Source organism: Grus americana, chromosome 1 (genome assembly GCF_028858705.1).
Source record: "Grus americana isolate bGruAme1 chromosome 1, bGruAme1.mat, whole genome shotgun sequence".
NCBI classification, from domain to species: domain Eukaryota; kingdom Metazoa; phylum Chordata; class Aves; order Gruiformes; family Gruidae; genus Grus; species Grus americana.
Window position 1 is genome coordinate 25242663 of NC_072852.1, and position 26470 is coordinate 25269132.

A 26470-nucleotide genomic window follows, 5' to 3' on the forward strand; every position below is an offset into this window, starting at 1 on the left:
CTGGCCCCCAGCCAGGGTCAACCCACCACAGTGGTGCAGAAGAAATGAAGCCAGATTCTTCTGAGAGATGGACATCTAAAAGGATCAGATGCAAAAGTCACAAGTTGCAACAAAGGAAACTCCAACCAGGTGTCAGGAAAAAAAACCTTCTGGTAGTGAATGTAGTTAAGCACCGGAACAGGTTGCTCAGAGATTTTGCAGAATCTGCATCCCTGGAGGTGTGCAGACCTGGACTGTCCAAGGCCCTGAGCACTGTGGTAGCTATAATATAGCAGCTTTGATTGTTGACCTTTCTTTGAGTAAGATTTGGACCAGAAGACCTCTGCAGATCCCACCTATCCTAAATTTTTCTGTGATTTTTGTGCATGAGGAGTACACAAATGGTGTGTACTTGCACAGTATGCTTGATGCTTCCAAGAAATTTTGGATTGATTTATTTGGGCATATGTGTACCAAATGTATGATGTATTCAGACATGGACAGGAAAACAGATGTGTCTCAAAAGCGTGGGACATACTGAGCTTTGGCGACATTACCCAAAAATAAGCAACTGTTAGGAAAATCCTAGAAAGAAATATGCTTAGGTATACCAGTTAGGGAGGGATGGGGCAAGCTTATTTTGTGACGTGGTTTAGAACCATGAACTGAATGTGACTGTCAAAACAGAGAAGAAGCTGAGCTGTAGCAATGCCACATACCAGTACACTGGAACCTATAGGCTTTTGTCATAGCTGCAGTTGCAGAGGTGCTGCTGATACTGTAAAAGATGTTGGAAGTAATCCTGTACCTTGGGAAATACTCATGGTGACAGAATTGACTTTTGATGATGTCAGAATACCCCCTCTGGTTAATCTCTGCCTGCTTTCTATTGTATTAATCAGTTAAATGCAGTTGTTAGAATTTGGCCTAATTACAGTATATTTCCTTGAAATATAGCCTATTTGCTTGACTTCAGGTAATTGTAACCATAGTAAGCCCTTAAAGGCTTATAATTTTTGCTTAATAGCTTAGTTTATGGAGGCAAAACTTGTTCCAGTGCCTAGTTTAACCAGTAGCTTTAGCTGCTGATAGTCAACTAGGCAATTTTGGTATGTCTGTGTTTCCTCGTTTTCATCGTCTCTCTCTACTCCTTTAACTAGACAGAAAACAGTTAACACTGTTATTCTATTCCTTTTCCCCCCCCTTGGGAAAACTTTGCTCCTTGTGAGGGTGGAAAAAAAAGGAAGAGTTGTAGAAGACTAAGGCAGTAAAATGCATATGGAAAACCCTTTTCAGTTTATTATGTGCATATTGCAAAATTTGTGATCAAATGTTTAGATTTTGGGAAGAGAGAAGGATGATTGCTTTTTCACTTTCTCCTTTGTGGTATCTAGGATAAGATGTTTTGATATAACTGATTTTGAAAAGGGGCATCCTAGAGATAGAAGATTTAACTCCTGTTAGGCAATATGTTTCCCATATTACCTGGAACAACTCCACCGGCTAATAGGAAAAAGAAAAAAAAAACACAAAAAACAAAACAACAAAAAACAACCTCCACCCATAATCCTAAACTTCACTGTTTTTCTGTTCTCCAGGGTTTTTGAGATTTTTAACTAGGTGAAATGCAAATATGTAATTTTTAGTTTAAACTTAAAACATTTTTTGCTGGTATCAGCAGTTGTGCCTACGTATCTTCCAAGACATGTATAATGTGTTTTTTCTTGCTTCTCTTCCTAGATTACTTGGATGCCTAATTTTTATGTATGTTAGGGTGGTAGCAATTTAAGGGAGTAAAATTACTCTCGGAACCGTAACCTGTAATATGTTAATCAAACACATCGTACTGCAAATACTTGTCAGTGTAGAAGTAAAGGTAAATTGAGAAGAGTTTGCTCATTCCATTTCTACACTTCATAAATTGGGGAATGAATTTCAGCAGGCCGAAATGAAAGCGTTCCCAGCAGATTTTTAATGAACATTCAGGAGTAACTCAAGTAAGTAGAAAACTGCGTCTCCACTCACTTATCTGCAGCCCATGTCACTCTGAGGGCTAGTCTCTCATTGCTGTTGTAACCCAGGTAGGGTTTTTCTTTAAGCGCTCTGCTCCCCCTTTTCATCCTTTTTGTACTTGTCTATTAAAATCTGGCACACGACATTGCCCCTTGGTGTTTGGATCATGTTGAGCTTTGTCCTTACCTTGCAGCTGGCCAGTTTCAATGCCAGAAACCCTAGTGAATCTGATACTTCAGACTTCTCTTCTGCTAGTCATTCACGGTTAATCAGTTTCATTTGTGTACATCTTTTTTCCCCTCTATTTCTTAACATTATAAAGTAATGTTTTTTTAGTGTAGGCAGAAACTAAGTATAACGTGTAATTGAAAGCTTTATTGTCTTGTGTTAGGAGGTCAGAAGTGGAGGGATTTCATCAAGTGTAAAAGCTGATTGATAGACTCCATCCTTTCCTTCATACTCTTAGACCAAGTTTTAAAACCAGTTGTTTCAAAAAGTTATTTACTGTGTACATAAACCCCAAGCAGTTTAGTAACCAAGTATTTCCCAAACTGTATTTATAATATTCTTTTTCTAGACTGTATTCCCTTGATTGCTGTTTTCTAAATAAATGGTCATTGAATTCTAGTAATATTTCTTACAGCTAGATTTCCTGTAACGGTGTGGTACTTTTCCTTGTCTGTTTTCTTTAGCTAGCTCCTAATCAGAAATGTAAGACTTCTACAATACTTACTTAATCTTGAATCTGACTCTTTTTTTTTTTTCCTCCTCTGCACTGAGTTTAACAAATGAACGTATCCCAAAATACTGTGTCAATCCAGTTCCCTTTCAAACCTTAATGAACAATCTGCGACAAGCTAATTAGGGATATTTATAACAGTTCTAGACTTAGTAATATATTTATCTGAAAAAGTTATTAGATGTTGTACTGTCCTTTGCATAAAGAAACGATCATATATGAGTTAAAATTTGGAGGTGGTAAAAATGGAATTTATCTATTGCTGTGTCCTGTTGTTCCAGAAGAAACCCTGGCACTGGTTTAAGTGATTTAATCTCTAGCAGACATCAGAGAGGAGGAAATGCACATGATTACTTGTTGGCTGATTCCTGGTTTGAGCTGAGGGTCAGCAGAACATTGTTGCTATATGACGATTTTCATATTTGGGTTACTTTATCAAGTCAAAGAACAGCTATTTCTATTTTCCAAATGCTTCAACAAGTGACAACCTACTGAGCTTGGCTCAAACTTGACTTCCCTCACTTGGATCTCGTACCGTCTGTCCCTGCTCCACCCAGCTTACATCCCATGTCGTTGCCTTTTCCTGCCAGTCTGTTGTTGGGTTTTATCAAACCTGATTCCACAGTGTGACCCAGGAACTATTGCAGTCCAAATCAATAGTATAAAACTCTCAAGTTTTCTGTCACTTCTCTTTCCAGCCTCATTCTTGGAGGTGTACTACGCTTTCACTTCCTAGCAGGGAAGTGGTGTGGACTGTTGATGTATGGAGTAAACAAATCTGTAGTATTACACCATACAACCTCGTTGTTTGTTGTGATTCATTTGGTTTACTCATTGAAGAGGGAGCAAGTTATCAATACATCCAGTATGGTACAGAGTCATGTTTCAACTGGCAGACAGTCAGCTTTTGTTTTCAATATTCTGTCCTGTTCAGAATTCAGAGCATGGAGGAGAACGTGATGTAAGGGAATTGGTTTGCTGTTTTACTGACTGACTCAGCCATTTAACTCTGTTCCCTCAAGGCATCAAAGACTGCAATAAAGGAAATATATTTTGCCAATAACTTTCTATGGAAATAAGTGCAGCTTAATAACTTTTTAAATTAGTGCTAACATTATTGCACAGTGGAGAACACCTTAATTAAACTTATCTTTTGGTTTTTTGTTTCCTCAGTCTGTGTTACTGGTACTGAAATCTTATGTAAGTCTAACCTCTGATTTATAATTGGAGATGAGATTTTTTTTTTTTTAATGTTGAAACTTCAATTGAAAGGTGATTTCTTCCAGTACTATTTCTTGTGGGAAAGCAGAATTTTGCTATGACTTTTTTCCTCATTTTTAAATAGGGTAAGTGATAAGGTTAAGGCCAGACTTCTCCAGACTTTTATGCACTATTTTCACAGAATTAAATTTCTGTCAACGCTTTGTATTGTGCTTTGCAATGTGTCTGATAGTTCCTGTTGCTTGAACAAAAGGGCTGTATGGGAAATGAGTTACTGAGATACAACTGTAAAGGGCATGAAGTTTTTAGTTAAACATTGTTTTGAAAACCTAATAAAATATCCTAATGCAAGAATATTAAGTACTTAAACACCAAACTTTCTCTGTTAATTGATTTAGAAAAATACATCAGTGTAAAACTGGTGATATGACTGAATTATGTCTCAACTGTCTACCTTCTTTTCATGGCAAAAGGAAGGAGCAGGTATTTGCAGTGGTGAATAATCACATCTTTAGAAGACAATGGTTCTGTGCTTATTAGGTAGAATTTGAAATAATACCTCAAGTGTAAGTAGCTTGTGTTGAATGTAGGAAAAATTAGATCACAGAGATTTTATAGGGGGAAGCAAAAAGTCTGCCTAGAAGGAGGACTGAGTTGAAGCTGATTTAGACTCTAGTCCTGGCTGAGAAGTGCAGTGTCCATCCATGGGTGGTGAGGGAAGGAAGGAAAGGGGGCCTCAAGCGTGGACAACGTTGTGAGCCTCTGAGGAGGGCTGTACTCGACCCAGGTTGACACCTGGGCACCATGGGAGAGATACCAGAATGACAATGTAACACCAGTCCCTTTTTCTAAGTGAAACCTGAGATGAGGGAAGAAGAGAGAACTGTGGATCGTCTGCTTACATGAGCCTATTGAATGAGATCTACTTGTCCATGTGAGCTGAGGTGAATCCAAAGGTGAAATCTTCTGGGTCGTCTCTGAAGCACCTGTGAGGAAAAAGATATACAAGGAGAAAATTGATTTATGAAAGCTGAAAGACTGTAAAATTTTGAAAACGGTACACGAATGGAGAAGACAAAGATACAGCTTGGGTTATGTTTGGAAAGAAATCATTAAAGATCTTAATGAAAGCTATTCTGATAACATCAGTGAATAGCTTATATAGTTTACGTAGGATAGAAGTAGAGATCTACAGGGAGATGTTATAAATGGTGTAGTTTCTGCTTGTATTTTCAGTAATGTAGATTCAAATGTTAAAGGTACATTTTTATTCATGAGAGAGAGAGGTGGTTGTTTTTCAGGGTGTTCTTCTGCCTTTCTGCTGAGAGTATACCTGACTGAAGAGAAAGAGGAGAGGTCAGATGCGGAGCAGCATGCTAGAAGCTCTGTGGTCACCAAGGCTGGAGGCAGGAGTAAGGAAAGAGAGGAGAGCAGATGTGGAGGCCCCGGGTTATTGCTAGGAAAGGGACAATTAGGGGAGGGGGGGAATGAAGGGGATGTTGGGGAGCAGTAAGGACAGGGTGGCCCATAAGGGGAGGCAAGCTGGATCAGGTCTGGAGGCAGTGTTCAGGATCAGCCTCTGTCTGGTGGTCCCATAGGGAGGCCATGGTGATGAGGCAGATCGAAGGCCGAGCCAAAGAGTCATGTCAGTGCGTGAGGATCGGGCTGAATATCAGGGAGGCAGGAGATGGGGCACTGACAAGTGCCACACAGCCACCACAGGGGCCGGGGCAAGCGGCTCCCAAGGTGGGAGAGTCAGGACCTCCCTGATGCCCTTTTCCACCAGAGCTCTTTGCCATGAAAGGGGTGATCTCTGACTTGGCCAGCACATTGTACAGCAGAGGTGACAAAACTAGGTCTTTTACTCAGAAATGTTAACATACTAATACTGGTTTTTATTCAAGTTACGTGGTGTGTGAGCACGTATGTGCTGGAGACCAAGTTAACTCAGCAGTTAACAGGAATTGTGATGGCCTGAGTTGTGCACATCAGGTCACAGAAGGACTTGGTGAGAGCCAAGGAGCATCTGTCTTGGATTGCTTTATACAGCGTTTTCACAAGGGAAGATGGAATTAACACTTAGGAATGAAATTTGTAGATGATAATTAGTAGGTGGTATGATAGCAAATACTGTGACTTCATTTCAAATGGTTAAGAAGAGGGAAATATTTAATTAAGTAAAAAAGGAAACAGAATCCAGAATCTTGATTATTAAAGAAAAAAAACCCAAAACCAAATGTTTTCTTTTTAACGTATGAAGCTGCTTCTTGCCTCCAAAAAAAACCACAGGAACAAGGGTGAGACCGGAAAAAGATGCTCATAAACAGAAGTAAATTCTAAAAGGCTTGGATGATGTGAATGCACACCAAGCAGAGGAAATCACTTAGCATAGCCAAAGGAAGCACTAGAAATAGGATTCAAATACAGCAAAAAAGGAGAAAGTTCTGAATCACTATCAGGAAAAGCCTGACAATAAACATGTTATCTACTGTTATAATTTCCCAGTTTAATGATTATGAGGATCCAATTGCTTGGAACCTCTAAAACAGAATGGACAGCCATTTATTTGTGATATTCTAGGGGGATTTTTCTGAGTCCTTCTCCTTTTAAGGGAATTTTAATCAAGTGTTTTCTTGTGGCTCTTAGTTATATAAAGATTGCCAAGGGAAGTATAACTTTGGATAGAATTAGTATAGCAGTCTCTTGGGCCTCTCTTAAGAAATGTGTGAAGTCTGACAGATTTTAGAATGTGAAAAGTGTACATTTAGATTTATATACCGTGTTTTCCTTCTACATTTTAATGCTATAACATAATTCTGAGACAAGCTCATTTTTTTAGAAACGTGAGTGAATTTGCACTAATTGATGAATTTACCTGTTAATAAAGATGCTGCAGAAAAAAGATGTCAACAGATGTTTGAGTGCTGCATGTAAACTTTTCATAGACTAAAATAACACTTCAACAAAAGAAGAAACCGTAGTCATGTATGGTATATATATGTATAACCGAATGAGATTGTGCAATTCTTGATCTGTGTTTCAGATACATGGGTCAATATGACCAAGTATGTAAATACAGATAGTATTTTAGTATAGAAAGAATGAATTGAGTCCAGTGAACACAGACATCTGATAAAACATGTTTGATTGTGATATACTCAAGGATCGTATGTTATCTCTGCATCCCTTTTGGAAGGCTTTTTTTTTTTTTTTCAGTTTGAGAATTCGAAACTGAGTACTGCTTAAAGCTGCAGTCAGATGTTATTATAAAATCTGTATTACTCACCTGGTAGTTTCAGCTGCGTAAATTAAGCCCTGAGAACTTTCTGCAAACTGACCAGAAGGACTGTGATGAACTTGTCTGACTTCCTAATTATGTGGATTTAAACATGCATCCTGTTGTTCCAGCAGAAAGAAAGGATTTAAGAAAAGGAACATTTGATTCAGGGAGATGTTCCTTTGTACTTAAGCCTTCAAATGATGGAGAGTCTCCGACATCTACATCATCCTACGTATGAGCAAAACCTAGTGGTGTGGGGTTTTTTTCTTTAAGAATTTTCATTCGAGTGTATTAGATAGACTGCTGATGTTGAATAATGCTGTGGCCATCACATCTCTTGGATGTAAGGAGAACGAGATTTGGGGGGGAAAATTAATACTTTCTGTTATACCAGTCTGTATGGTTGGGGAAGGCAGGGAAGGAGGAGGGAGTTTTAGGCATGTGAGATAGTCAAGTATGAGATAGAAGCATAAAATTTCAGACTTAACTGCTAGCTGGAGATAATTGTTCTTCATTGAACTACGTTACGGTGGTCAATCAGACTGTGTTAAGAGAATAGATAGTTGTGGAAAGCATACGTGGGTATTGGAGGTGACATGATAAAGCTTCTACCTACTTACCAGAAATTTCTCTGGTAGAATTTTATAATGCAACACAAACCTGAACTTTCTTGGGTTCATGAGTACTACAGTCCTCTAGGTTTATGAAAATTACTTCCCAGGGGTAGCTCTGAGAGATGGGGCTGGGAGGTCAGAGATGGAGCACTTTCAGGAGAAGTGCTCTCTTTGCTGTTAAGGAAATGTGTGTGTGAGAGTTGGTTGCCATGTGCAGTTGCTTAGTTTCATCCCTGTGGTTTTCATGAGATCATCTGCTGTGCTGGTTCAAAATCATATTATGTGCTGAGAAATAAATTTATTCAGGGATTTGGATGTGTCTGTCACAGAGGATGTTTATTGTGATGGCTATGCAGATGTTTGTATGTATTGTTCAGATAGTGTCTAGATGTTTTTTGTGATAAATGGATTCCTGAGGCTCCTTGAAAAGTAAAAGATGGAAATGTCTGAAGGCTCATCTTGAGAGGCTGAGGAAGAATTTCAAAGTAGAAAGTTCTCCCGCTATGGGTTTCTAAGGTAGAAGAGCATGTGACAAATGTAAGTGTACAAGATGAGATGAGGTGATATCTGGATAGCTCATTCAAAGCTGCAGTCTCTTTCACAAGTGATGTCCTTGCCAGACAAGCTGAAGTTCACTTGGCTTAGCACATTATTTTGGGGTTTTTTCTTACAGTCCTTAATATTATGGCTCTTCAAACATCCTACTTCTATCATACGATAGCTAAATTGGGTTGTGTGTGGTCATGTGTAAAATATGTGTGTCTGTATGATGTGAAGACATAACTGTTAATGACCTTATGGGCCAGGCTTTACCTCTGTTTCTTTAGGTTCTTCGGTTAACTGGATCGGAAAAACAATACATCTACAGTATTCTAACAGTGACCTTAATCAGATGCCTAGGTGGAGATTGAAATGGACCAAGTGTATGTGGTAATTCTCATAATTATATTAATCTCAGGAATTTCCAATACCAGATGGGGGAGTGAGGGTTGTATTTAGTGTGTAGCATTTCTGTGCATATAATCTGCAGTAGATTTCTCTTCCATAAACTTGTCTAATCTCCCAAGTAGATTTTTGGTACCTACAATGTACTTTGACAAGGTGGTGATACATATCTGTTATTCACTATTCTTGTTGAATTTTCTTGACATTAATTTGTTAGTTGGAGTTCACAGAATCATAGAATGGTTAGGGTTGGAAGGGACCTCAAAGATCATCTAGTTCCAACCCCCCTGCTGTGGGCAGGGACACCCTCCACTAGACCAGGTTGCCCAAAGTCCCATCCAGCCTGGTCTTAAACACTTGCAGGGATGGGGCATCCACAACCTCTCTGGGCAACCTGTTCCAGTGCCTCACCACCCTCACAGTAAAGAATTTCTTTCTAACATCTCATCTAAATCGACCCTCCTTCAGCTTAAACCCATTACCCCTTGTCCTATCACTACATGCCCTTGTGAACAGTCCCTCACCAGCTTTCTTGTAGGCCCCCTTTAGCTACTGGAAGGCCACTGTAAGGTCTCCCTGGAGCCTTCTCTTCTCCAGGCTGAACAACCCCAACTCTCTCAGCCTGTCCTCATAGGAGAGGTGCTCCAGCCCTCTGATCAGCTTCGTGGCCCTCCTCTGGACTCGCTCCAACAGCTCAATGTCTCTCCTGTACTGGGGCCCCCAGAGCTGGATGCAGTACTCCAGGTGGGGGTCTCACAAGAGTGGAGTAGAGGGGCAGGATCACCTCCCTCGACCTGCTGGTCACACCTCTTTTGATGCAGCCCAGGACACGGTTGTCTTTCTGGGCTGCAAGCGCACACTGCCGGCTCATGTGGAGCTTCTCATCAATCAATACCCTCAAGTCCTTCTCCTCAGGGCTGCTTTCAATCCATTCCTCGCCCAGCCTATAGTCGTGCTTGGGATTGTGCCGACCCACGTGCAGGACCTTGCACTTGGCCTTGTTGAACTTCATGAGATTCACACGGGCCCACCTCTCCAGCCTGTCAAGGTCCCTCTGGATGGCATCCCTTCTCTCCAGTGTGTTGACTGCACCACACAGCTTGGTGTCGTCGGCAAACTTGCTGAGGGTGCACTCCATCCCGCTGTTCATGTCGCTGACAAAGATGTTGAACAGTGCTGGTCCCAGTACTGACCCCTGAGGAACACCACTCGTCACTGTTCTCCACTTGGACATTGAGCCATTGACCACAACTCTTTCAGTGCGACCATCCAGCCAATTCCTTATCCACCGCGTGGTCCATCCATCGAATCCATGTCTCTCCAATTTAGAGACAAGGATGTTGTGCAGGACAGTGTCAAATGCCTTGCACAAGTCCAGGTAGATGACGTCAGTTGCCCTTCCCTTATCCACCAACGCTGTAACCCCATCATAGAAGGTCACCAAGTTTGTCAGGTATGATTTGCCCCTAGTGAAGCCATGTTGGCTGTCACCAATCACCTTCTTATTTTCCATGTGCCTGAGCACAGTCTCCAGGAGGGTCTGCTCCATAATCTTGTCAGGCACGGAGGTGAGACTGATGGACCTGTAGTTCCCTGGGTCTTCCTTTTTACTCTTCTTAAAAATGGGGGTTATGTTCCCCCTCTTCCAGTCGGCAGGAACTTTGCCAGACTGCCAGGACTTCTCAAATATGATGGCAAGTGGCCTGGCCACTTCATCCGCCAGTTCCCTCAAGACCCGTGGATGCATCTCATCAGGTCCCATGGACTTGTGCACCTGCAGGTTCCTTAGATATTCTCGAACCTGATATTCTCCTACAGTGGGCGGTTCCGCATTCTCTCAGTCCCTGCATTCTGTGACCTGGGCAGTGTGGCTCAAGGATTTGCCAGTGAAGACTGAGGCAAAGAAGTCATTGAGTACCTCAGCCTTCTCCATATCCTGGGTAACCAGGTCACCCGTTTCATTCTGGAGGGGACCCACATTTTCCCTCGTCCTCCTCTTATGACTGACATACTTACAAAAGCTTTTCTTGTTGTCCTTGACATCCCTGGCCAGACTAATTTCTATCAGGGCTTTGGCTTTCCTAACCTGATCCCTGGCTGCTCAGACAGTTTCTCTGTATTCTTCCCAGGCTACCTGCCCTTGCTTCCACCCTCTGTAGGCTTCCTTTTTTTGTTTGACTTTGCCCAGGAGCTCCTTGTTCATCCATGGCAGCCTCTTGGTGGTTTTGCTTGACTTTCTCTTTGTTGGGATGCATCGCTCCTGAGCTTGGAGGAGGTGACCCTTGAATATTAGCCAGCTGTCTTGGGCCCCTCTTCCTTCCAGGGCTTTGTCCCATGGTATTCTACCAAGCAGATCCCTGAAGAGGCCAAAGTCTGCTCTCCTGAAATCCAGGGTAGTGAGCTTGCTGAGTGCTCTCCTTGCTGCCCTGAGGATCCTGAATTCCACCATTTCATGGTCACTGCAGCCAAGGCTACCCTTGAGCTTCACGTCCCCTACCAGGCCCTCCTTATTGGTGAGAATAAGGTCCACCATGGCACCTCTCCTCGTGGGCTCCTCTATCACTTGGAAGAGAAAGTCACCACTGACACATTCCAGTAACTTCCCGGATTGTTTACGCTCAGCTGTGTTGTCCCTCCAGCAGATGTCAGGGTGGTTGAAGTCCCCCATAAGGACCAGGGCTTGTGAGCATGAGGCTGCTCCTATCTGCCTATAGAGGGCTTCATCTGCTCGGTCTCCCTGGTCAGGTGGCCTGTAGCAGACCCCCACAATGATGTCCCCTGCCCCAGCCCTCCCTTTAATCCTGACCCATAGGTTCTTGGTGGGCTCCTCCTCCATCCCCAGGTGGAGCTCCATGCACTCCAGCTGGTCATTGACATAGAGGGCAACACCCCCTCTTTGTCTGCCCTGCCTGTCCTTCCTAAAGAGCCTGTACCCTTCCATCCCAACACTCCAGTCATAGGAGCTGTCCCACCATGTCTCTGTAATGCCAATAATGACATAGCCTTGCAGGCACACACACGTCTCCAACTCCTCTTGTTTGTTCCCCATGCTCCGTGCATTCGCGCAGAGGTATTTCAGTGTGAGTTGAATGCATGTAATTAATGACATATAGCTTTTAAGTGTGAATTTATTGCCCTTAACCTGAAGAGTGATTCAGTGGTGTGGACAGTATGCTCCTATCTAGTTCTAGGGAAGCCAGAAAGCTTTAGTGCAAAACAACTGTTTGTGTTGCAATTATGTATTGTCAATTTATCTTTCCAATCTCCATAAAGAAGTGGTATTTTCTTGTTTCTGTTGGGACGATGAATCGTTGGAGGGTAGGGGTAGGTTGATCAAAAAATGCTGATGTACAAGTATAGTAATCAAGCATAGATTGGCTTGGAAGAATAGAACTTAATGCAGCCTCAGCACATTCTCAGATGACATGGAATTGAGAGGAGCACATGATAGCAGCAGGGCAGGGCAGCTACTCAGGCGACTCCTGACTTCCGGGACAAATGAGCCAACAAAAACCTCTGGACATTCAGCACCGACAAAAGCCAAGCCACGCTTTCAGCCCAGAGCCCCATGCATCTTTACAGGCAGGGGACTGACTGGCTGAGTCTTCTGCAGCAGAGGACCTGGGCATCCTGATGGAGAGTAAGTAGAGTGTGAGTTGGGGGAATGAAGGCTGGCCGTGTGTTCAGCTGTGTTTGGAGGAGTGCAGCTAGCAGGTCAAGGGAAATATGTTTATTTTTCCCATCTGCTTGACACTGGTGTGACTGCATCTGTAATACAAAAATCTGGTTTTGAGTCCCCCAGTAGAGGAGTGGTATCAACAAACTGGAAGAAGTCCATCAGAAGATGGAAGACATGATACAGAAGGGGAGGTGGAGAGGTCGGGGTTGGTTTAGTCTGGAGAAGTTTAAGAGGTTAGCTGCTGTCTTGTAGTCCTTAAGGAGGACAGGGCTATAGAGAAGATGGAGCCAGACTCTTTTTAGAGGTGCACAAGAAAAGAGCAGGAAGGAATAGTTACAAGCCACAACCCAGAACTTCTGACTACATATTAGGGGGTGGGGGAGGGAACTTCAGAAAAAGCATTGGAGCAGGTTACACAGAGAATCTGCAGTATCTTCGTCCTTGGAGATATGCGAAGCTTGTCTGGACAAGGTCCTGAACAGCATGATGTATCTTCCGAGCTAGCTTTGCTTTGAGAATGAGGTTTGACTAGATGAATTCTGGAGGTCCCACCCATCCTAAATTCCTCTGTTTCACAGCCCTCACAGAGAAGGTAGATGGCGTATGGACACAATTCTGCTTATTAATGAAACTAGACAAACTTTGTGGAAAATATTTTGTAAAATTATGTAGTTTGGTGAAATAATTTTTTAAATGTTTTCAGAACCCAGAATAAAATGGGTATTTTGATTTGAATTTTACCCCAACTTTTATTTTGATACTTTCTATTCCTTGAATTTAAGCCAAACTAGTCCTGAAATGTGTTGCCACAGAGTGTGATGGGCATATAACTTGTATTTGCCAGGTGCCAAGCAGAAATTACAGTCTCTTAGTTTTGCTTGCATTTCCATCACTGAGAAGAACAATTTGGATTTCTTTTTAATTCCATTTTTCAGACAAGGTAAAATCTTGTTATCTGTGAAACCTCTGCACTTTTTTTTTTTATCGGAACTGATAGAAACTGAGAAGTGCATGCAGAAGTTACATGTGCGGGGAAAACGGTGACATTTGTACAACCAAGGAAGGGTTGTATGATCACAGTGCCTCCTTAAAAAGTGGGCTAAAATGGAACATGAATGTCAACCTTGGAAAGATGAGAGTAGGTTGGAGGAACATGCATTTTGCTGATGCTTCCACTAGTTCAAGCGGCTCTGCTGTAGCCCCCTCAGCTACACTTAGAGATCTTTGCTGGCAAAATGTCCTGGTATGAGGTTGTTGGCAAACAAAGCTCTTCAGTGCAACGCTTTTGAGCTATGAACAAGCTGTTTATGATAGCTTAATTTGTATGTGGAGAAGTTTTGCAAAATGAGAAAGCTGGTTTCTTGGAATAACTAGTTCTTCTGACAGATAGTTCTGGGGGTACACAATTGACACAGGGTACAAAAGATGATGTAGATGCAGAGGAGAAAGACAGGAGCTGAGCTGTAGGAAGTGATGCAAATCCCTTCAGTTCAACACAGTTTGAACTGCTGACGTACACTGTGAGTCAGAGCTGTGCATCTCTCTACATGTTAGTAGCAGCTACCTCTAAACCTTCCCTCAGTTGTCGTTTCTGGAAAGGCACTCGTAGCTGAGGTTCCCACCGTAGGCAAGGATCACTGTGCGTCTTTGCTAGGTATAATTTTCATGGTCCACCTGCATGAGCCATCATCAGCTTTCTTGGCTGGAAGCTTTGCCTGTGTAGCTTTCAGGCGTGACTTGTCTCCTTGTGGCTCTGGCAACCTCGAGGAAGTAAAGCTGCGGTGCCACTGTGTCCTCTGCATGGGAGATGGCCGCAAACAGCGGCGGCACGAGGAACAGCAGAACATAGCTGGCCTAGCTGTAGTGTGTCCATACAGCTGCTCGAGACTGAGAAGAGATCAGTGAAGTCTGCCGCACAGAAGAAACAAATACAATAATATAAACCTAGCTGATGATTGTCAGCTAAATTCTACAGCAAATCTCAGGGAGTAGGAGTAGGTACAAAGAAAATGATTGCATCTGCACTGACAACCTCATCTCAGAGGAGATTGCTTTTATTGGGGTGTGATATTTACTGCATTTAGGACAAACACGTAGCAGATGCTTTCTTTCCTAGTGTGGCATAGTCTGTAAAAGGTCAACAATTTTTTTCAACAATAAAGAAATCTACCATTGCTATGAGGAACTTTTAAGTAGTTAATTTTTTCTGCACTTCTTTATATCTTTTCATTCTTGTCCAAAAATTAGGAAAGTCTGATTTTTATTTTTTTTTCCCCAAAAAAGTATTTGTTCTCCTTCATTATCAAAATACTTATTTTTTCCTTTCCCCTAAGGTGGCCAGTCTGACCTTTTTGGAAGCTGTCTTCAGTTCTATATTTTGGTGGTCAGTGTGGTACACTTGAACTCCTTCACATGAATCAGACTTTGCCTTTTCCCACTGCCTGTGATTTTTGTCCCATCCCCTCTACTCCCTGAAGAAAACCAACCCCCAAACCCTCTGTTCCTTGTGAAATGTTTTACAATCCTGTCAAAGAATCTTGAATATACTGCTCTGGACAATGAAAATATGTAAAGTTTCAGACTTAATGGCACAGAAAATATTTCTAACTTACAAGGAAATACTCTGTAAGTGGAATTGAATGACCAGTGCATTACTGGTAGTTTTTCTGGGTATTAAACAAGTGGCAGACCAACAAAAGGTAAATGCCATGTTGTGCTTGTTTCATTATAAAGAGTGATAGATTTGTTTGGTAAATGTATGGGCCGATTTTGGAAATCTAGTGTTTGATTCTATGAGGCACTGAATTGTTGCACGAGTATGTACACAGTGTAGTCTGCTGAGTGACAGCCAACAGAATCCTTACAGACACTGTTTTACTTGGAATAACTTCAGCTTTAAGAAAATCAAAGAACAGTTAAGGTTGCTAAGTGACAGCAAAATATTTATCTGTTATTTAGAAAATCAAACTGGTTTATGCAATGAATAGTAAAGGACAGCATATATTGTGTGCCACCCACATGCTGTATAGGACCATTGTTGTACATGATGAAGACCTGCATAATTCAGCACAGCTATCCCCCCTGTCTTAGCACTGAGATTCTCTAATACTATTTACTTAGTCTTTTTCCTCAGTAGCAAATCTCTCAAGTAATTCACTATAAATGAACACATTGGTCGCTGCTCCGAAACGCAAGAAATATTCTTGTGTAGGCAGATATTGGAAGAGGAGGTAAGGTGGGGGAGAAGGAGGGGAAATGGAGCGAGAATCACTGTCTATAACTAGCTATTTGCTTTGCAAGTTTATTCTCATTAACAGCCACTCACTGATGTGGCACAGGCTTTTTTTTTCCCCTTTTTTTCTTTTTTCTCTTCTTTTTTTCCCTGGAAGGAGAGGATGATGATGGGTTCAGCCTAATGCTCTGTGCCCTGCTCTTGGCTCTCACGGAAGTGCGCATATGGCTTTCCAGAGTCCGGCCCTGTGGATAAAGCCCTCCCCACCACCGTGGGTGGTGGTGGGAAGCTGGGGTTACAGCAGAGTTGGTCTGCGACAGAGACTTGGGTGACTCTTGAGTCTCACTCAGCAGTAGAATGAGGGTTGTTTCAAGTGTTGTTAGATGCTGTCCTGTCATTTCTGAGGTTCATTTGGGGTGAGGAAAGCCCACTGTGATGGGTTGACCAGTACCCCTGCACAGCTGAGCTGGGAGACCCTGCAGAGGAGGCGCAGGGAGGGAGTCGCTGGGCTCGACATCCTTGAGCACGCTACGGCAGCTGGAGGATTTGGGAAGGTGGGGAGACAAGGGAGATGGCAGATATATCAGCACTTAAGCAGCTACCTTTCAAGGCAGAGTGAATTCATATGAAACAAAATCTGAAGAAACCCAACGTACAAAGCACATACGTGCTCCTTCTGTAGGCATGTGGAGCTTAGGTTGAAAACTTGGTTTGATGTCTAAGTGTACCTGTTAAATGTGTAGGGCCTTGAACACATGGTCTATTTGAATTACTAGGAAATTATTGGAAGTTAAATTTTTCTTGTCCCGGAAGTGGTGCGTTAAATTGAGTGTCACTGTAAATGCATTGACCTGTTGTATCATCCAGGTTTGGTTCTGGCTGAGGGTATGGGCAAGTGGAATGAATTACCCTATAGCAAAACTCAATTCATGACATCAGAAAGTTAGTCCTGGGCATAATTTCTACTTTTTTTTTCCTTTTTTTTTTTTTTTTTCTTGACAAAGACCCCATCAGGACAAGAAACAATGTTCAAAGAAGTGCGCGAGAAGTGGGATGGAAAAGGTTTTATTTGTACCTTCATTTCTGTTCATTCAGGAGATGCAAGTTTATCTCCTCACTGAAATGGAAGGGAGAGACAGCTGTTTGAGGGAATGCTCACCAGGTTATTTCTTTTTCCACTCTTCTCTGCTCTCAAAAAGTATAGTTTTGGCTAAAGTTGTCCAGAAGCAGCTGCTGTTGTGGAAGGCATGGGAGAAAATGGCATAGTTTTGAAATAATAAAGCTTCTTATTTTTAGGAAGTATTCAGGGACTTAAATCATGTTTGGTGCTACAGATCATATACATTGCAGCTGAGAGTTCAGGGAGTGGGTCTTTGGTTGGCTCCTCCCTACCCCTTTCTTTTTGTAATCTGCATAAGAAATATTTTATCTAACTCTATCTACAATTGCAGTCATCACCTCCTGCTATTTTCCTAAACTACCCATATGGGCTGAGAAGGGGTAATTTCACACTACAGCGTGGGAGTAGAGAAGAAGCAATGCTGTTGCTTAAGTTCAGGGGCTTATTGATACTCGCACAGATCCCAGCTCCGAGTGTGGAGACGTGCAACCTGCGGTTATTTCTTTGCTATATTTCAGAAATTGCCACAAGGTGGCAATGGTTCAGAATGTTCCTTCTCCAGTGCCAGCTCTTTGGCTGGCTGCACTTGCGGGGAATAGGGTCAGCCGCAGGCTGTGGTTGCAAGCCAGCATCTGCGGTGCTCTGGGGCATGGGGAGGGAGGCTGGCTGTGGCCAACACACAGGCCACATTTTAAGCTTTTTCATTTTAAAGGCCAAAGTTTTGTAGGGGACAGTTGTGCTTGAGTTATGTCTTTGCTAGCTGCTGTTGGCTGCATGTGTTCAGGGCAGTGGTGATCTGCTCTGTGTACTTAGGCAGTCAGAAGCAGATGAAAATGCTCTAAATCTAGCATCAAACTCTGAAGCTAGGGTTGGGGTTTTTTCCCCCTTCTTTCTTTCAGAGATAAGATAAGCAGTATTACTATTACAAATACATACGTGCTTCATTTTTCCTTCAAAATGTTGGCGTTTATTATTTAGTAAAGTAAAACTCGTGACACTGGAACAACTCCCTAAACTGCCAGATCTGTTTGAAATGTAACTTCTTAGAAAAATAAGAATTTAAACTCTGTGTAAAATCCATTTATTGAAATTGTTTAAAGGTGTGAGTGGAGCTATACCAGAAATGCCTCTAGGTTTTCATACCCAAGTTTCACTTTACAAGGGAAAAATCAAATCTTTAAATTAGTGCTCAAAGAGGAATATGCTAGAATACATAAGAGTACTTTGAAATGTTAAATGCAAGGTGAGAATTTTTTTAATAGTTAAGTGCTTGAGGCTCTTTTGATACCTTTGTATTATTCTGTAAATTATGAAAAGTTAAATTGCTACTGCAACTTGAAAAAAAAGTTATTTTTAATTAAATAGCCCTTTGAGAAGTTTATTCTATCTTAAATATATGTTTTCTTTCTTTGATAGGGTACTAAGGTTAGCAAATGTAGAGTAAAAAATAAATATTACCTTTTGTGAAAGGCACAGGGATGGAGGAGAAAAGAAACTTTTATCTGTTGCGTGGCTGCAATAAAGAAAAAGCAAATTTGAGGGCAGTTAATCTTGTTTTCCCTGAAAGTTGTCTTTGCTTATCTTCTGCAGAATGACTGAATGCAATCAAACCTGATATTCTGAGTCACTGGAATTTAGTTATACATTCTTCCATGAAGCAGCAGTAGTTATTTATGAAGTATCACACAGAGTTACGACAACATATTTCATACCACTGAGAACACAAAATCCAAATAAACAGTACAAAACTGAAGCAGGTTGATGGAAACCAACAGAATCAGTGAGGCTTTGCTGTATGCTTCAGGTGATACTGAGTTCAGTTTACATTTGGGGCTACATGTAGTAATGTCAATTTTTATTTTAATTTTGCTGTTCATGGTCCTTTCTATTAGAATTAAAAAGCGGACACAGAAGCACTGACAGTAAAGAGGTAAAGAAGTAGTGAGGGACTGAAAGCAAAGGTCTGACGTGTATGGGTCTTGCACGGAGGAAATGAGGAAAGGGCACATGCAGCGGGGAGGTAATCCTGCTGCAGAAGGATTCTGAGCTCCTTTATGTGAATTCCTGCCAGAGACAATCTGGCCAGGCTTATTGCCCTTAAGTTTTAGCATTTCACTTGGGATTCTGATTATGCATGATGTCCTCATCTCTTGTTCCTTGTTAACCAACATGGACAACTTCAAAGGTAGCTCAGACTTGGGCAGGTAGAGCTGTTTGGCAGTGGCCAGGAGTTAATGTCCACTACAGATGCCTGTTTCTCTCCATTTGCCATTATGGCATTCTAATGCAATTAGACTTCCTTCTTTTCTCCGGAGTTCTAAGCTACTACTTCCACTGTTAGTTTTGGTTTGTTTCATTTTTAAAGGTGCTTGGCTGCAAATTGAAGAGTGTTAATGAACCCATTAAAAATCACCAAAATAAAAAAAAAAGATGAGTGAAAATTCGCTGCACACTCAATATTCTGACAAATAAAAAAACCCAGAGGAACTGTATGCTACAGCACATTACTATAAATTATTCTGTATCTTGAAAGTTAGCACGACTGCATCTCTATATATGACAGTACTTAAGACCTGTACAATAGACTTCAGATCGTCCTTAGTGCAAGGTGTAGCTTTTCATACGTTTCATTGGAATCTTTATTATTATTTAGTACATCTAGATTTTGCACCAAAACATAAGTAATTTGAGAAATGTACAGTAATCCTAAAATGCCACTCAACCCTTAGAATTACTTACTACCTGAAGCAGTGAGTATGAAAGCCATATATATAAATATTTTAAAGGCATTTCAGTTTGCTGAACTATGATGGTTAGAAATGAGGAAGTCAGAATTAAATTTATATTTCATTGCCTTATTCATAATGTTTTTGTTTGATATGTGGGTAATAGGCAAGCAAATCACCTAAAGAGTGAAATCTGCAAGCATGAAAACACATTTCCATAATTGCCTTGGCAGGAAGCCCTCATGTTCTCGTGGCAGAGCTGTGAATATTCCATGGGATGAAGGAGCTACTTGCTCAGCAGTGGTGAACTGTCTGCAGGAGCGCTCGGCTCTTTTGTTAAGTCCGCTACGAGAACAAGCGTGTGCTGAACAAAACCATCAAATCATCCTTAATGATTTGCATTTTCTGATATCTCAACTTGTCCAATATCTTCAGAAAATGAGAGAAGAGTAAGGGAAATCAAATAAAAGGAAAGACCTGTCCGGTGTATCTGGGAATAAAGTTTGATTTCTGTTAGAAACAGCTAACCTTTGTGGTGCAGATTCTGCGCAAGGAATGGGCGTCTGGCAGACGGGGGATAGATGCCATTCTTGGTGTATGAGCAGATATAATACAAGTACTTCTCTCCATTGATTTTTAACTAGCAGTGGTACAGGCTGGCAATGTGTCAGTGTTGGACTGCTGCTCTCGAGCTCCTGCAGGAAATTTTTCCAAGTCACAGCAACCTCTGTTGAAGTTTGCTTGCCTCAACAGGAGGCCTTTTCTTCTGTAGGAGTTCCTTGGGGCTTGTTCTGTATTGCTAATCATTTTGTTAAGATGAGGGACAGATTTATCATGCATTTTTAACTAGCTTGGATTTTTTTCAAAGCATAGTTCTTTGACTTTGCATTGGTACTGCCTACATGTCACTATTTTTCAGAGGATTTTAGACGGCATCTATGCTATTGTTTCCTGTGAAAATAGAACAGCTTTCAGGTTTGCATTCAATTTGGAGACAGTTTTGCAGTAAACTGCTACACGTTTCATAGAAGCACATGACTTGACAAACTTAGCAAACCTTATGGAGGATGAAAATCCCCTCTTGATATGAAGGAAGCAGAGATTGTCCAAGGTAGGCCCATTATCAGGGTAGCAGTAATGTTGCTAATCTTGTCACATTGTCGTAGCTAAAAGGTTTCAAAGTGCTGACACTAGAGACCTGAAAGCCTAAGGTCACCATACTTACTGTAGATGCCAAAAAGTTCTTTTGTAAGAAACGATGACGCGATCTGGGTAATGTTATTTGTTGCAGGTTAGCCATTACAAATAGAACTTGCTGCCTTGTGGAAAAATATTTTCAATTTCTGGCTATACATTTATTTATTTGTTTATTTTTAACTAAGCAAAATGCAGGAAGGATGAAAAAACTTTTCAATAAGTTGTGTTGGATTTTTTTTTTTGTGTGTTAAATTTAAAGTTCAGGAATACTCACTGGAAGAATGAGGTTTTAAGTTCTGGGAAAGCAAAACAACTATTTTTAACTGTTGCTTTGTTATATTAGTATGTTAGTGGCAGTCTCCTTTGATGTGACATTATAACTTCTCACGGATTTGATAAGGAGAAATATCTTACTGAATATTTCAAGAGTTGATGGGAACCTTGGCAAAAGGCCTGTGTCTGGATACCTGGAGAGTTTTCAGGTTTTGCTTTTTTACCATAACATTAAACTTTGATAAAAATGGGTTGATTGAAAGGTTTAATCATATAATGTTCTCTACTATGAGTCTGTTTTCAAAATGCACTCAACTTTGATACGAAATCCACCAAATGTAATTTGGTATCAGTCTTAGAGCCTTGTGGCTGCTGTTTCCCAAGATTAGTTGTTTCATGTTGTTTTATAGTGGTATAACATCAGTGGCTAGAAGTCCATTTGCTTCCTAGGGAGCAGGTTGCATCCATTTTCTTCACAGTGAGCTTGCTTGTTAAAACATGCCAATGGTAGCTCCTAGATTACTCCAAAAAATTGAGGCATTTCAGTTGTTTTTCAATTATTTGAAGGCTGAAAAAAATTGAAATGTTTGAAGACTGGAGCTTGTAGCTAAGTTTTATTAGCTGGTGCTGCTGCCATGAGGAAGGTCAGTCATTTTATTCAGCACAGGCATATAAAATATTGCTCAGAAGTATCCATGCAGACTTACCTGTAGCATCCCGAGAACACAAGGGAAAGAGTAGAGGTTTAGTTGCATGCTGAGTGCGTGCATGACTTGCTGCAGCATCCTGGGTTGCCCAGATGGAACTCTGAAGAGCTGCCACTCACTAGTGAGCAAGGTGGCCAGGGAGCCTCTGCCTTTTCTTCCCTGTTCACAGCTTCCAAGTGTGTATAGTGCTGCATATTTTTACTTTGAGACTAACTTCATTTATTATTGTTCTCTCCCCTCTCCTTTTTTTCTTGCATAGCTCAATAAGCAGCAGCTACAGATACTGAAGGAACGTTTCCAGGCCTTTTTGAATGGGGAGACACAAATCGTAGCAGATGAAGCATTTTGCAATGCTGTGCGAAGTTACTACGAGGTAAGTTATGTGCTTTGTTTTCTGAATTGTTTAAAAAGTTCATAGGATCTCATTTAATGCAGATACAAGGAAAAGAATTTTAAGGCTGTGAACTTCCAAACCTTCTAGAAACAGCTTCCTCCTACTCCAGCTTTGCTATTTTTAAAAGTTGAAATCCACTGCCTGGGCACAAGAGATAAACTGAACTGGAAAATATCCACCCACTTGAAGAAGTGGGAGAGGGAAGACAAAACGAAAAACCCCTGGTTCTAAAAATCTTTCTGGCAGCATTTGATACCACTAGACACTGCTATCTTTATCGCCATGTGTCTACGTTACCTCTTTTAATCAGTGCTTCACTTGTAAGTTACCATCTTGAAATCTGTGTCTTCTGATTTTTAGTTACCATGCAGAGGTTTTTGGAGAGGAGCCACCTGTTCTCTTCCCAAAGAAGAGAAGCTTTCCAGGCAACTGGACCGGCTCTCAGGTTCTACTGTGACCTCCCAGTCATGTTCAGTGCCTATGGCCACCAGTGCAGATCTTCAGATGTGGTTTTAATTCCCTAAGGAAGAGGTCCCATTCCAAACTAAGAGAACAGTTCACTGTCGTTTTTGTAACATCAGCAGCATATGGCTAGAAAATTTATTTCTTAATCTTAGTAAATGGTACTGTGATTTAATTTTGTCTCATCTAACTTCAGACTTGCTCAATGAATTGCAAGGGCTCTATGTTAAACTTGTACTTCTTTTGAAGGGTCTTCCTCCATATTTCACTCTACCACATCTTTTTTCCAAATTTTTTTGCTTTATTTTTTATATATTATTTATCCTTTTTCTCTGTCAGCTTTCCTTTGCTAGTGAATGAAACTTTTCTTCATGGAGAAGATGTGACTTATGTCTTAGCTTGGTTTTATCTACATTAAGTTATGCTGCACAAAAAAAAAAGAGATGGAGTGGACAAACGAGTTTCCTATAGTACAGAAATGTGAGAACGCAGTGCAAGTTTCTCCAAATCACAATCTGAGCACTTCTGCAGCAGTTGAAATGAAGGAAATATCATAAAAATGCTTGTGAAAGGATGGAGATGATTCTGCAGATGAAACAAGAATATGAACATTCATGAGGTATTATGTAGAGGTGCAAGAACCGTACAGAAGTTGTTAGAAAGTAATCCTTTTTTCTGTATAACTGATGAAGAAGTTAAGGAGGAAGGACAGTTTGGAAGATGATGTAGGGCAAGGCAGAGCTAGTTAGCTGCCCAGCAGTAGGTTTCAGAAGAGTGGGATGTCTCAAGATACTGAACATGAGGTAGAATTGAAAAGGACATAATGTTTATGTTTCTTTCAGCAAGCTGTGTAAGATCCATAGAATGGCTTGAGTTGGAAGGAACCTTGAAAGATCATCTAGGCCAACACCCCTGCCATGGGCAGGGACATCTTTCAATAGGTCAGGTTGCTCAAAGCGCCATCCAATTTGGCCTGAACATTTCCAGGAATGCGGCATCCACAACTTCTCTGGGCAACCTGTTCCAGTGCCTCACCACCCTCACAGTAAAGAATTTCTTCCTAATATCTCATCTAAATCGACCCTCCTTCAGCTTAAACCCATTACCCCTTGTCCTGTCACTACATGCCCTTGTGAACAGTCCCTCTCCAGCTTTCTTGTAGGCCCCCTTCAGGTACTGGTAAGCCACAGTTAGATCTCCCCGGACCCTTCTCTTCTCCAGGCTGAACAACCCCAACTCTCTCAGCCTGTCCTCATAGGAGAGGTGCTCCATCCCTCCGATCATCTTCATGGCCCTCCTCTGGACTCGCTCCAACAGCTCAATGTCTCTCCTGTACTGGGGCCCCCAGAGCTGGATGCAGTACTCCAGGTGGGGTCTCACCAGAGCAGAGTAGAGGGGCAGGATCACCTCCCTCGACCTGCTGGTCACACCTCTTTTGATGCAGCCCAGGACACGGTTGGCTTTCTGGGCTGCAAGCGCACACTGCCGGCTCATGTGGAGCTTCTCATCAATCAATACCCCCAAGTCCTTCTCCTCAGGGCTGCTTTCAATCCATTCCTCGCCCAGCCTATAGTCGTGCTTGGGATTGTGCCGACCCAGGTGCAGGACCTTGCACTTGGCCTTGTTGAACTTCATGCGGTTCACACGGGCCCACCTCTCCAGCCTGTCAAGGTCCCTCTGGATGGCATCCCTTCTCTCCAGTGTGTTGACTGCACCACACAGCTTGGTGTCGTCGGCAAACTTGCTGAGGGTGCACTCCATCCCGCTGTTCATGTCGCTGACAAAGATGTTGAACAGTGCTGGTCCCAGTACTGACCCCTGAGGAACGCCACTCATCACTGTTCTTCACTTGGACACTGAGCCATTGACCACAACTCTTTGAGTGCGACCATCCACCCAATTCTTTATCCACCGAGTGGTCCATCAAATCCATGTCTCTCCAACTTAGAGATGTGCTGCGGGATGGTGTCAGATGCTTTGCACAAGTCCAGGTAGATGTCAGTTGCCCTTCCCTTATCCACCAACGCTGTAACCCCATCATAAAAGGCCACCAAATTTGTGAAGCTTGATGTGTTAGAAGAAGTAGCCTGCCTTTTGGAATGGATGTGATAGTGAATAAAAATTATTTTAAAATAAATGCCTAAACAGTAACTGTCCTGTTAAGATTTACTTTGTGTCTTTTGTTAATGACATTTTTTGGACACATTGAGAACTCTGTTTTTCAGCATATATGCTGTTGCAATGAAAGTCTACGCTTAATAACCTAAGATAGCCCTATAAAATGGAAGACTCAATTTCTCCAGCTATTTTCAGCCATTCAAGACTTTGAAATAAGTGTACAAATCTTCTAGTTGTCCAGTTTCAAACAGCGGATTCCAAAGCTATCGGCATCACTGTCAAGGCTATAATGACACCATGAGCTAGTGGGATCTTCATCCTATGTTAATACACTGTGAGCTCATCTACCAGCTGTAACTTGGTTCTTCAGTCTTTTTTTGTTTATCTCACTCCTCCAATTCCATTTTTCTTTTTTTCCACAGATTTCCTTCCAGACTTGCACAACCTTTTCCAGTTATGCAGTTTTAGTCAGTATTTGCTAGTCATTTTTAATTTCTTTTCAGGGTTATAGTAGATAGTCACCAGTACGCAATATTAGATTTAATGAACATTGCAGTGGTGGAATCCAGCTGGAGACTTAGTTCAAGCTACTGTTCCTCTTCAATGCATTTTAATCAAATTTTATGCATCTCACCACATATTCTCATATGATCGCTTATATGCGTCTCTTGTGCCTTTTTCATTTGCTTCGTTAGCCATTTGTTGAAAATATTAATCTCTGTTACTCCTTTGTGTGTTCTGTTGATGCTGTACTCTGATGCTTTCTCATCTCCGTCTTCCACATGTGGTCCATCACATCTCCTGTTTGATGATGTTTGTTAGTAGTTTGAATTATGGACATCTTGCTTGTTTCTGTCATACAGCATCTCATAAGCTTCAGTGTTAATTTCCTTATACTTTAGTTGCTGAGCTACAGTTCAATTTTATCTGACATGGAAGGAACAAATACGTGGTCTGCACAGTAATTATTTTACTCTGAAAATTATTAATTTGCCTTTAATCCTATGCAGTAGTCATGGTTTGAGGCTTATAACAATATTGCTTGCAAAGCCAGGATATTCTCATTACCGTAGTTGATATCCACACCCAACTCTTTAACTTTGATTGTAAAAGAGGTTTGTTTTGGGCATGTGACATAAACTCTGTATCAGTAGTTGCAGGTATTTTGAGTCAGTAAATCTGTCTGTTATTACTAGGTTTGTTCAGAATTTGTCCTCTTAAGAATCTAAGTCTAAGTTCCAAGGATTTAGAAACTTATTATAGCTCAGTCTTCGATTTACTTTTCTAGAAACATTTGCTGAGAGAGTAATTTATTTACTAAAAAAATAAATGTGAATTGCCTCATCAGTTTCCCTGTGTTGTAGGAGAGTCATGCTCCTCCTGTGTCAGGACTACTTGTAAAGGTTCACACTGAAATTTAGCATGATTCATTTTTGTATACATATAATTAAGATTGTCTTGAGGAATTATTTCCTCTTCTATCCCAGTTTTAGAGAAGGTGTGGAAATGTTTACAATTCTCTTTCTGTAATCATTCTCCTAGGATTAACACAGAATTTTATTTTTTTTGTGGAAAATTCCATTACAGACATTGAGCCAGATTCTAATCAGTAGAACATCAGATGTCGGTGATGCTTTTTGGATAAAGACAAAAATTCAATCATATGGCAATTTATTGTGAGTAATTATATTGGACACACTGCTGACTGTAAAATTAAGTGAGAAAGTGACTTATGAAATAAAGTCTTTGCCTATATTTCAACCCAGTTTTC

The 26470-nt window shown here is 41.3% G+C and overlaps 1 protein-coding gene across 12 annotated transcripts in view; it reads left to right on the forward strand.

Annotated features, from left to right (window-relative positions):
• CADPS2 (calcium dependent secretion activator 2) overlaps nt 1-26470 on the forward strand; it is a 508886-nt gene that overhangs the window by 48636 nt on the left and 433780 nt on the right. For all 12 annotated transcript variants that reach the window (XR_008574138.1, XR_008574139.1, XR_008574137.1 and 9 more), the window contains exon 2: nt 21985-22098. Coding sequence is in view for 8 of the 12 variants with exons in the window: in XM_054803630.1 (XP_054659605.1) it covers nt 21985-22098 (114 nt within the window). In the remaining 4 variants the exon portion in view is untranslated. The remainder of the gene's footprint in view (nt 1-21984; nt 22099-26470) is intronic.